General features: G+C 43.5%; 1 protein-coding gene, 1 long non-coding RNA gene and 1 pseudogene across 2 annotated transcripts; 1 reads left to right on the forward strand and 2 right to left on the reverse strand.

Moving 5' to 3' along the window:
- The window catches only part of LOC111978126 (glutamate dehydrogenase, mitochondrial-like), a 31,756-nt pseudogene that overhangs the window by 10,917 nt on the left and 7,830 nt on the right, over nt 1-13,009 (forward strand).
- LOC139029236 (uncharacterized) lies at nt 1,028-1,487 on the reverse strand. The gene is made up of 2 exons (XR_011481525.1): nt 1,348-1,487; nt 1,028-1,125 (listed from the first exon to the last, which is right to left on the reverse strand). It is a non-coding gene; the product is annotated as an uncharacterized lncRNA (long non-coding RNA).
- On the reverse strand, nt 8,901-11,466 carry LOC139029237 (glutamate dehydrogenase, mitochondrial-like). Its single transcript, XM_070448741.1, has 3 exons — nt 11,329-11,466; nt 10,086-10,177; nt 8,901-9,281 (listed from the first exon to the last, which is right to left on the reverse strand). Exons 1-3 carry the CDS (start codon nt 11,447-11,449, stop codon nt 9,207-9,209), a joined length of 288 nt encoding a protein of 95 aa, XP_070304842.1. The 5' UTR covers nt 11,450-11,466; the 3' UTR covers nt 8,901-9,206.

Consider the following 13,009-nt stretch of genomic DNA (forward strand, 5'->3'; position numbering starts at 1 on the left):
ACATTGTTTCAAAAGGCAAGAATTGCTCTCTTTGTCGCTATTTGTTATCCAAAGCTGTAAATGTGGTCCACATGGTCACTAAATCAGCAAGGTATCAGAGCAGTCCAGAGGAGCCTGTTATTTAAAGGCATTCCCCAACATTCTCCTATAGAGGTAGGAGGGGACTGTTTGTGTAGCTACATGTTTTAGTGTAGTCACGTGACGTGTAACTATCGGAGTGCTTGAATTCCTAGAATGAGGAGCTACGGTACGTACACTACCATTCAAAACTTTGGGGTCACTTAGAAATGTTCTTGTTTTTGAAAGATACGCACATTTTTTGTCCATTTTAAAATAACATAAAATTTATCAGAAATACAGTGTAGACATTGTTAATGTWGTAAATGACTATTGTAGCTGGAAACAGCTGATTTTTAATGGAATATCTACGTAGGCGTACAGAGGCCCATTATCAGCAACCATCACACCGGTGTTCCAATGGCACGCTGTGTTAGCTAATCCAAGTTTATCATTTTAAAAGGCTATTTGAGCATTAGAAAACCGTTTTGCAATTATATTAGCACAGCTGACACTGTTGTTCTGATTTAAAGAAGCAATAAAACTGGCCTTTAGACTAGTTGAGTATCTGGAGCATCAGAATTTGTGGGTTCGATTACAGGCTCAAAATGGCCGGAAACAAAGGACTTTCTTCTGAAACTCGTCACTCTATTCTATTGTCGTCCGTTTCCAGCTACAATAGTCATTTACAACATTAACAATGTCTACACTGCATTTCTGATCAATTTGATGGTGTTTTAATGGACAAAAACAAAGACATTTCTAAGTGACCCCAAACTTTTGAACGGTAGTGTGTGTGCTTAATGGGTGTATAAGTGTGTAACCCTGCATGGCAACCATACCCTCTGGCACTGTGTCCTCCGTACACTGCCATAGATTCAAAGTGGGCCATGAGTGTGTAACAGATGTATTATGTACTCTCCATGCGTTGTGTTTWWAAAAAATAATAATAAATCACTTCGGCCAGTGGTCCCAGTTGAGCATCATTTATTTCTGCTGTTGTTAAATGGGAAACAGCACGTTAGTTGTGCAGGACTTAACAGTGTTGATGGCTGTCGATGGCAAAATCTGTAGCATGAAGACAACTGTGTTAGCCGTGGCTTATGTGACCATGACATCGGTGTATGCTAGCTAACACAATTATTTACAGCCATCATATGCCAAAGCACATCCCAGAAAGCCCCTCAATCCCTAACAGGTACCATATACCCACACATGTATAAAATCAGTAACGTACAGCAAACTTGTACACATTGTAAAATAGAAAACAGTATTCAGAACGTGACCTACCCCTTGCATCACATTTTCATACTGGGAAGACCTGACGTTCGCGATCTCCCCCTATCTGCAAGCGGGGCCAATCACAACACCCCTTATTGTCATCAGAGTTGAACTAACCAATAAGAATGCTTGAACATCAAATACACATTTCTTTARAGGCAAGTGGAAACATAACCAACCCTGTTACAAGTGCCTCTATTGTTTCAGAGCAATATATTTAATTGGGTCTGCATGTTTCAGTATGGGTTTGTTGGTGTATTGGTTGTTTCTTCTTTACGGAAGCCATTTTAGTTATCCTATAAGTTTACTTTAAAATTATTTTGTCTTTCTCCTGTCAGGACCTGGCATTGATGTCCCTGCCCCTGACATGGGCACTGGAGAGAGGGAGATGTCCTGGATCGCTGACACCTATGCCAACACCATGGGCCACCATGTACGTGTTCCCTGTATAAACTCACTGCCCTCTCCAACAATAGACATTGAGTTTTCCCCAGCACTTCCTATCAACTAAGTTAAACGGCTTTTAACAATTACTCTAAACCACTGAAATGAAGGAGGATGACATACGTATACAGGTAACTGCCAAAATACAGAAAAATGGCAACATAAAAGTGTCTTATTGGGGCGTTGGTCCACCGCGAGCCGTCAGAGCAGCTTCAATGCGCCTTGGCATAGATTCTGTCTGGAAGGGATGCAACACCGTTCTTCCACAAGAAATTCCATAATTTGGTGTTTTGTTGATGGTGGAAAACGCTGTCTCGGGCACCGCTCCAGAATCTTCCATCGGTGTTCAATTGGATTGAGCTCTGGTGACTGAGACACACCCATTAAACCACCTATGCTCCCTTGAGACCCCCTTTCAAAGTCACCGAGATCTCCTCTTCTAGCAACTGGCCATTTTTATACCTGACCCTAAGCATGATGGGATGTTAACTGCCTAATTAACTCAAGAAGCACACTTATGTGGAATAACCTGCATTCAATATACTTTGTATCCCTCACTTACTCAAGTGTTTGCTTTATTTTGGCTAGTATATACATAACTTTCTCAGGTGTTCCTCTGCTTTGCATATTTTATCACCATGAATCTGTTCATGTCTTATCAACCTGATAACGAAGCGATTGTTACACAACCGCAGACCACAGCTGAGCTTATCTGTGTACGGTAGCTAGAGGTCAAATGCTAAGTTGTGATTATTCTGTTTTCACACTAGCCATCCCTATTGTCTTTGCTGAGTAAACAACTCCACTATGTCACTGTTTTATCCCTATCCCTTTTGCTGATTAGAGTTTTTACAGGAAGTTCTGCTGGCCTCGTAACTCCCGCTCCTTGGCTCCAGACAGTATTCTGAGATCCATTTCCAACCGCCCTGGCGGTAGAGGAAGTGCTTTGACTTTCCATAAGTTGACACTTCTACCATTATTTTCTTGTCATAAGGCTACTGTTCCAGTTCTAATGACAGCATTTTTCGAAAGACGAAGCTCAACCAGTCTCTTGCTGTATTACATTATCATATATGTTTTGTTGATTACCAGGGAAGAGGTCAGGGAGCACTCCAAAAGGTAAAGCATTTCAACTGTGCACTACAACTTCTACCCTATAGCCTGGTCATAGATGTTGGTCTCAGTCTAAAAACAGCACTATGAAGAAACGTGTGCTCTTGTGCTGTCTAGGATTAGGCTCATCACAGTTTGAGGACTGTGCTGTGCCCGTTAGGGCCAGGACGATACCAGTATTGCGATATTTGTTAGTATCGTGGCAAGGAAACGAAACACGAAGCGGATTTAACTTCTTGAAGAAAACCGAGAAGAGGGCACGTTGTGATTATTTATTTTTATGGGCATAGTCATCGACTGCAGATTTCTAATTAGATTTGTTTCGGAGTCAAATATTTATTCAGTGGTGTCTCGCTAGGTCCTTATCTTTGCCCCTTGAAAGATTTGTCTTTAATAGATCCCAACATATGTTGACTACACTGTCCAGAGTACCTAATACAAGGTTGACAAAATATGTATAATAAAATGGCCGCCTGCTGAATTAGTTTTCTTTGGTGAAGTTGCTAATTCCACCGCTAACTTACCACAYGCTCCTCTCTTCTGTGTCCAGGACATCAACGCCCATGCCTGTGTGACTGGTAAGCCCATCAGCCAGGGGGGCATCCACGGCAGGATCTCAGCCACCGGGCGTGGAGTATTCCACGGCATCGAGAACTTCATCAACGAGACGGCCTACATGAGCCAGTTGGGCCTCAGCCCCGGCTTCACCGACAAGACCTTTGTCATCCAGGTACACAGACACGGCACTTTATTGATTAGGAATGGCATTTTATTAAGCGTCTCATCAGGTTTCAAAGCAATAAGAGGTTTGACTCTGCACCTTACGGTGTCTTCTGATACGGCAGCGCTGCTTAATGCAAGGTATGCATCTACTGCAGCACTGCTTATATGTCTACAGAATGACTGTACCTTTTGGCACTGAGACCAAGCACTAAGCCTTTATGTTCAACATATAGATCCCCCCCCCCCTCATGTTGACAAGATATCAGTTGTACGCGATTCAGTGCAAAATTGGCCAGAGAATCAATTCCTCTGTTCTGCAGTCTTCTAATGTAATTATGGGAAATGTCATTAGGAAAACATCTTAGAGGCAAGATTTAATTCGGTCCAGATGCCTTTTTTAAAAATGTGTCTGTAATCTAACGCATCCTTATCCCTTAAAATCCATACCTAACCAACAGGTTTCTGCTCGCCTGGAAAGACCGGGGGGAGTAAGTGCCGTCAGTAATCTAGGTTGCTGACTGGTGTCTTTCGATTGGCCGCTGCAGTAGTGGAGCTACTGTAGTGGAGCTAGTAGTGGAGATTATTGGAATATATATATATATATATATATATATATATATATATATATATAGCTCAAGCTGGGAAGAGATTGCTGTGTCCTCCAGATACACGTAGGCGATAGTATTTTGTTCAAGGATAGATCCACACTGCTTGGTTGTCATCAGATCAAGCACAACGTGTATTTTTTGGGGGGGTTAGAGGTAGCAACATTCTAGACTACTATAGGATGGAACCCACGAGGTCGGTATAATCACCGAACAGAAGGCATAATGGCTCGTTAGCAAGGTGTTCCATTTGGATGTGTAGAGGACTGTCCTCCCTCCTACAGTAGAACACATTGCTACTGCTAATTACAATATCTACTGATTACTCTGTCCTCATTAGCATTAGCGAACAATAAACTCATTGGACCAGAAGACGCTACATGACATGTTTACTGTGCCAACCGAGCATGTGTCTCATGAACAAGAACATAAACGTAAATGGACATTTGGTACATACAAGCGGAACAGGYTTAGCAACGCATTAATTATCTTCCACAGGGTACCCAGGTTGGAACCTTTTTTTTTTTTTTTTGGCCTATTTTCTACATTTTATTCTGAAGCGTGTCATTCCTCTTCCTCTTCTCCCAGGGGTTCGGTAACGTGGGCATGCACTCCATGCGTTACCTGCACCGTATCGGGGCCAAGTGTGTTGGCGTTGGAGAGATGGATGGAAGCATCTGGAACCCCAATGGCATCGACCCCAAGGAGCTGGAGGACTACAAGCTGGTCAGTACACAACTCATAGCCACGGTCAATAACCTGCAGGTCGACCGACCTCTGGCTGTTCCCTGTCCTTGTGGAGAGCACAGTGGAACGTACCGTCTAAGGCTACCACCTAGGGGACGTACAGTGTCCCTACACTCTGAAAGTCCCCCACAGCCTGACTTGACTATGACTAGTGATACACTTTGGTACTCTGTCTGTCTACTTTATCTCTCTCTGTGTCTCATTCTCTTTCGTCTCTCCTCCTTCTCACCAGCAACACGGCACCATCGTGGGCTTCCCCGACTCCACACCGTACAATGGCAGCATCCTGGAGGCCGACTGTGACATCCTGATCCCCGCCGCCAGCGAGAAGCAGCTGACCAGGAACAATGCCCACAAAATCAAAGCCAAGGTCAGACCAGCATTGGGCGATGTGCAACGATTCCACATGAATGTGTTTGTTCCAGTCAGTTTGACCGAGCAGGCTAATCGGGGGTGTTTAGTAATGTTTATGTAAGTTATGTAAAATGTACACAATCATCACTAACAGTAAAAACACATTTGTGGAGAGCTGGATTCTGTATGTAGATTGTATTTAAATCCTCTTTGTTTGTTCCAGATCGTTGCTGAGGGAGCTAACGGCCCCACCACTCCGGACGCTGACAAGATCTTCCTGGAGAGGAATATCATGGTGATTCCGGTGAGAGGCTGCATTCATATTTCAGACTGCATATTCATTATTTATCCACTTGTGTAGTTGGGGAAATATTTATCATGTTTGTATATTATTTCTACCTCACATGCAACCCGTAATAAGACTATGTCGTGTGTATGCTAACAAATTCTATTTAGTTAATTCTCTGACTCCATAAAGATGATTTAGCAATGTGCAAGGAGACTGTAGTTGAGTTAAAGTATTAGAAATGTCTGAGAATGGAATTCTAAAGGCTAATTGATTTAATTACATTGTAAAATTCATGAATTCACATACAATGTTTAAAGGGATACTTGGGGATTTTGGCAATGAGGCCCTTTGTCTACTTCCCCAGAGTCAGATGAACTCGTGGATACCATGTGCGAGCAGTTTGAAGGAAGTTGCTAACTAGCTCTAACGCAATTGCTAACTAGCGTTAGCGCAATGACTGGAGGTCTATGGGTATCTGCTAGATATTAGCTGATGTACGAAGGGCTATATAAAATAAAATAAACTTGATTGCTAGCATGCTAGTAGATACCCMGTTTTCAGCTGTGCTAACATAATTGCAAAAGGGTTTTCTAATGATCAATTAGCGTTCTTAAAATGATAAACTTGGATTAGCTAACACAGTGTGCCATTGGAACACAGGAGTGATGGTTGCTGATAATGGGCCTCTGTACRCCTATGTAGATATTTCATACAAAATCAGCCATTTCCAGCTACAATAGTCATTTACAACATTAACAATGTCTGCACTGTATTTCTGATCAATTCGATGTTATTTTAATGGACAAAACATGTGCTTTTCTTTCAAAAACAAGGACATTTCTAAGTGACCCCAAACTTTTGAACGGTGGTGTAGATACAGGGCCTCATTGCCAAAATCCCAACATATCCCTTTTAAGTTACAAGGCGTTACTAATATTACAAAGCATTATTCAAGGCATGATCAGACAGGGAGAGAACGAGACAAAGAATCCATTGCTTGTGCCTTAGCTCATGGGAGAGGGAGACAGAGAGAGACGTCATAGCCTGAAAAGCCACGCCCCAGGTGTTTCTGGGGTGGCGAGAGAAAGAGGGCGAGTATATCTCACCAACGCAGGTCAGGAACAAAGAGAAAGACACAATGAAGCTAAGACCCTTTTTATAACCCTTTGAATATGTTTATCTTTAAATCTGAGTTGTTAACTCAACAGTAATCCTATTGGTCAACTTCCAATCAGATAGCAGACCTACAGGATGTTTTCACAATAAAAACCTACTGCTTCACAGAGATGTGAGAAAATGGGGAATGGCAAAAGCAACACGGAGAATGCTGAATTCTTGAGAAGACAAACCCTCTTACGTAGAGTTGATAAGAGTCCCTTCAGGGGCTGGCCCGCCCTACACCTGTAGCGGGTTCCATTAGATTCTGTTGGTCCTGGAGACGTAGATATTTATAGAGTCGGTTTCACAGACCAAGATCAACAACAGAAAAATAGCCTGGAAGTAGGCCAGATTCTGACTTGTTAAATCTACAATGAAGACTGGGATTTCAGGAACATTGATGAGTTGGATTGCATACCTCTGGGTTCCAGAGTCCGACTCTACTTCTTTGAATGGAGATGAATCATAGTCCAGGGATATTTTAAGACAATGCATACAACAACAATTATCATACATTTTGTTTAGAAATCAATTTAGTGCAGATAGCTGCTTCATCTGTCTCTGTGTAACTTACTCTTTGACTTCACAGCTCTTGATTGCCTGTATGTTACATCATAGCTGTAATGTTGGTGTCTGTAAACGTTCACCCTCTCTTGTTTATTCAGGACATGTACCTGAATGCTGGTGGAGTGACTGTCTCCTACTTTGAGTGGCTGAAGAACCTGAACCATGTCAGCTACGGTAGACTGACCTTCAAGTACGAGAGGGACTCCAACTACCACCTGCTCAGTAAGTCYGACATTTCTCTACCTGTAGGGARGCACTYGCTCCTACTAAGTTCAGCCTGCTCTCTGTTATGTCACAAAGAGGAATGTTGTTGATCTTGTATTATACTAAAGTGTAAATCTTTAATTACTTCCCCATGTCAACGGGGAGATTTGTTAAAATGGGAATGAGAACTATTAGAAATGTCAAACCCAAGGCTGATTAAACACAATGTTGTTTTTTTACAGCTGTGACTCATGTTGCACATATAAAAAAAATGTATTGGACTGCAGAGTAGGCACGCACACACACACACACACACACACACACACACACACACACACATGCACAGCACGCACAGTACAGCCCCTCCTCCGTCCCTGGTGAGCGAGAACATTATTGGCAGTTACTTTATGTAGGGTTTCCAGGAAGAGGTGGATGCTGACTGTCTGCAGGCCATGTCTAACACTCACTCACCCTCTTTCTCTCTTTCTGGTCTATCAGCAGCATCAGTCAATGAGGCAGTCTGATTTTGTGCACATGCATTTTCACACAAAAGCCCCTCAGAACATGTATGTAGATTCGGTTTTCAGTACATTGCAGCGGGGGATTGAGCTGGGGGTTGGGCTGGTCGCCGAGTGGGATGGTTTCTGAATAATTCAGAAGCTGAAGCCATTCCCCAGTCCCACGAGAGTGGCAAGACTGGGCAGTGATGGAGACATGGAAAAGAGCTCAGAATAGATACGGCTGTGAATTGCCAAACCCATAACGTTTTTGTAGAAAGAGAACATTTATACCAGATTATTAATGCAGGTGAACTAACTTTTTAAAATGACCTAAAAGTGAAGATTTATGAGCTGTATCCTTCATGATGGTTCAATGAGGATTTAGTCAGATTCATATCCATATTCACTACAACATAATATACATCATCTAGTCATATACATATGAACTGTCTGTGGTCTCCCTCAGTGTCCGTCCAGGAGAGTCTGGAGAGGAAGTTTGGGAAGCATGGAGGAGCCATCCCTGTGGTCCCTACCTCTGAGTTCCAGGCCAGGATCGCTGTGAGTACAACCCTCCCCACACCGGCCTTTCTATGATCCTGGATTATAATGGTAGAGGGGAGCAGGGTAACGGTCTGAATCTTCATCCTATCTCTGCTCTCTCTGGCATCAGTGCTGGGCCTTAGCAATGATGGAGACTAACAAAGCCCTGGCTGCTCCAGTTACCACTGCTCGCACGCACAGCAAACCGGTGAGAAGGATGTGGTGTGGATGTGGGGTGTGGTGTGTGTGTGGTGGTGTGTGTGTGTGTGTGTGTGTGTGTGTGGTGGTGTGTGTGTGTGTGTGTGTGTGTGTGTGTGTACCATGTTCGAGAGTGATTTATTTTATGAGCTTGAATGGGGGGAAAAAAGTAAATGGTGGCAAGATAGCAGTGAAAAGCCAATATGAGCTTAGTGCTGTTTGGGTAATGAGATGTGTAAAACAGAAATGGAGCTTGTCACTGGACCGTTGAAGCATGACTTCAACTTTCAAGACTTCATTTCCCCGAACAGGAGTAACGGGATGCCTCAGGACCTTGTGTTGGATTAACACAGCATTTCCTTTGAATAAACCCCTGTCCCTGGACCTGTGAGGAACCATTTAGTCCAGATAATCATGTTTAAGCAATCAGCCTCTTACCCTGGCAGACCTCTCCATGGTGTAGGCCAGTCCTGAGTGCACAATGTCCTTCTCTGAAGCTCCCTGGAACCAAACAGAGAAAAATACATTGAAAATCGGGCTCAGAGCTCACATTTAGCCACTAAACTAAACCCTTACTCATCTCTGGAGAAATGCAGCTTAACTGTGATATACAGAGTTCCAAACTGCATCTGGAAGCAACGTCAGCACAACAGCTGTTTGTCGGGAGATTCATGAAATGGGCTTCCATGGCCGAGCAGCCGCACACAAGCCAAAGGTCACCATGCGCAATGCCAAGCGTCGGCTCGATTGATGTAAAGCTCACCGCCATGATTCTGGAATGGATGTTTGACCAGCAGGTGTCCATATACTTTTGGTCATGTAGTGCTACATTTTGGCCATGTAGAGTGTTGCAACCAAGGACAGACGATTTTTACGCGCTACGCACTTCAGCAGCCCCGTTCTGTGAGCTTGTCTAGATTTCCACTTTGCGGTTGAGCCGGTTGCTCCTGGACGTTCCACTTCACAATAACAGCACTTACAGTTGACCGGGGCAGCTCTAGCAGGGCAGAATTTTGACAAACTGACTTGTTGGAAAGGTGCCACGTTGAAAGTCACAGAGCTCTTCAGGAAGGCCATTCTACAGCCAATGTTCCCTATGGAGATTGCATGGCTGTGTGCTCAACTTTATACACCTGCCATCAACGAGTGTGACAAATGCCGAATCCACTAATTTGAACGGGTGTCCACATACTTTTGTATATATAGTGTGTATTATATCTTAATAAAATATTAGGGGTATTGTTTGACTGAAGGGAGAGTAATCCAGGATCATAGAAAGGCCGGTGTGGGGAGGGTTGTACTCACAGCGATCCTGGCCTGGAACTCAGAGGTAGGGACCACAGGGATGGCTCCTCCATGCTTCCCAAACTTCCTCTCCAGACTCTCCTGGACGGACACTGAGGGAGACCACAGACAGTTCATATGTATATGACTAGATGATGTATATTATGTTGTAGTGAATATGGATATGAATTGACTAAATCCTCATTGAACCATCATGAAGGATACAGCTCATAAATCTTAACTTTTGGGTCATTTTAAAGTTAGTTCACCTGCATTAATAATCTGGTATAAATGTTCTCTTTCTACAAAAACGTTATGGGTTTGGCAATTCACAGCCGTATCTATTCTGAGCTCTTTTCCATGTCTCCATCACTGCCCAGTCTTGCCACTCTCGTGGGACTGGGAATGGCTTCAGCTTCTGAAATATCAGAAACCATCCCACTCGGTGACCAGCCTAACCCCAGCTCATACCCCGCGCATGTACTGAAAACCGAATCTACATACATGTTCTGAGGGGCTTTTGTGTGAAAATGCATGTGCACAAAATCAGACTGCCTCATTGACTGATGCTGCTGATAGACCAGAAAGAGAGAAAGAGGGTGAGTGAGTGTTAGACATGGCCTGCAGACAGTCAGCATCCACCTCTTCCTGGAAACCCTACATAAAGTAACTGACAATAATGTTCTCGCTCACCAGGGACGGAGGAGGGCTGTGCGTGCTGTGCATGTGTGTGTGTGTTGTGTGTGTGTGTGTGTGTGTGTGTGTGTGTGTGTGTGTGTGTGTGTGTGTGTGTGTGGTGTGTGTGTGTGTGTGTGTGTGTTTGTGTGTGTGTGTGGTGTGTGTGTGTGTGTGTGTGTGTGTGTGTGTGTGTGTGTGTGTGTGTGTGTGTGTGTGTGTGTGTGTGTGTGTGTGTGTTTGTGTGTGTGTGTGTGTGTGTGTGTGTGTGTGTGTGTGTGTGTGTGTGTGTGTGTGTGTGTGTGTTGTGTGTGTCTGCGTGCCTACTCTGCAGTCCAATACATTTTTTATGTGCAACATGAGTCACAGCGTAAAAAAACAACATTGTGTTTAATCAGCCTTGGGTTTGACATTCTAATAGTTCTCATTCCCATTCTAACAAATCTCCCCGTTGACACGGGGAAGTAATTAAGATTTACACTTTAGTATAATACAAGATCAACAACATCCATCTTTGTGACATAACAGAGAGCAGGCTGAACTTAGTAGAGCAAGTGCCTCCCTACAGGTAGAGAAATGTCAGACTTACTGAGCAGGTGGTAGTTGGAGTCCTCTCCGTACTTGAAGGTCAGTCTACCGTAGCTGACATGGTTCAGGTTCTTCAGCCACTCAAAGTAGGAGACAGTCACTAAACCAGCATTCAGGTACATGTCCTGAATAAACAAGAGAGGGTGAACGTTTTACAGACACACAACATTACAGCTATGATGTAACATACAGTCGTGGCCAAAAGTTTTGAGAATGACACAAATATGAATTTACACAAAGTTTGCTGCATCAGTGTCTTTAGATATTTTTGTCAGATGTTACTATGGAATACTGAAGTATAATTATAAGCATTTCATAAGTGTCAAAGGCACAATTGACAATTACATGAAGTTGATGCAATGAGTCAATATGTGCAGTGTTAATAACGAGTCTCCCTCCCGGATCCGGGATCCTCCTCATCAAAAAAGCTGACTAGCATAGCCCAGCCTAACGCGACAGGGAATATCATATAATATAATCTCATGAAATCACAAGTCCAATACAGCAAATGAAAGATAAACATCTTGTGAATCCAGCCATCATTTCCGATTTTTTAAATGTTTTACAGTGAAAACACAATATGTATTTATTAACTCACCACAATACAGTGGCGTGCCGTGGGCCCTCTTATTACCGTGGCGCGTGGGCCTAATCCACCTCTTATTACCATCACTATGATGCCATGGCTCTAGACACTATACATTTAGACAGAAACGCAGTATAACAGGCGTTGCGTCACCTTGAAATTGACAAATTGACATTTTTGGGTAAACAGTGTTTACCCAAAACATGACACAATCAATGAGTCTTTTCAATATTTCCCTTCACCTTTTCATTGTGCAGCTCCGTTGCCCTGCGCGCTTGTTCGTTGAGCTGTAGATCACTCCGGTGTCCCCAAAAGTTTTCAAAAGCACCATTGCTTGTAAGTGCCCAGCCGTACTTTGGTGTCTCGTTGCTGCCTTGGTTAGACAACTCAAGTTTGCAAAGCCAGTGTGGCTCCAAACACCAAATCGATCACTTGCAAATAATAGCATTCCCAGCAGTACAGTTTGCAGTGCTTCTCGGAGCCTGTGAGCCATTGATAGCGCTCGTAGTTGGAACCCCTTTCCCGCCTGTGACAGGCTTTGTAGCGTCGGCGTCGGGCAACCTCTCCTTACAATGTCTAACTTTTCTTGAAAAGTTCGTCTGAGAATGGCGTTATAATTATATCCTCGACAAATCGATATCTTCTCCTCCTTCCGCCATTGTGGGTTGAAAAAACAGCTTAGTAGTACGCGAATTAATTCGTTTATCAAATTCAGTTTCCTAGATCTGCATAGACCTGCCCATAGGTACTGCCTCTCAATATTGGTAATCCAATCAAAGACGTGCACGCACTACGCCTGCTAGCTGGCTCCTGTGTAACACTGGAGCCAGCCAGCAGGCGTACAATAGCCAACTCTAAAGCTGATTGGTTGACACTAAATTTTCATTTCCTTCACTATAAGCTACAAGCGCCCGCACTGTTGATTCTGAAGGCCTGAGGGCAGATTTTAGACCCTGGCAACACATGATGGCTGAATATGATTGGATAAAAGATCTAACTTAAAGACCAGCCCTCCAAATCTCAACCTGCGGCTGGAAGCAGTGCAACCAAGAGGAAAGCTATGAAATGAAGAGTATAACTCTTACTCTGGGAATAA

Source organism: Salvelinus sp. IW2-2015, linkage group LG18, assembly GCF_002910315.2.
Source record: "Salvelinus sp. IW2-2015 linkage group LG18, ASM291031v2, whole genome shotgun sequence".
Classification (NCBI taxonomy): domain Eukaryota; kingdom Metazoa; phylum Chordata; class Actinopteri; order Salmoniformes; family Salmonidae; genus Salvelinus; species Salvelinus sp. IW2-2015.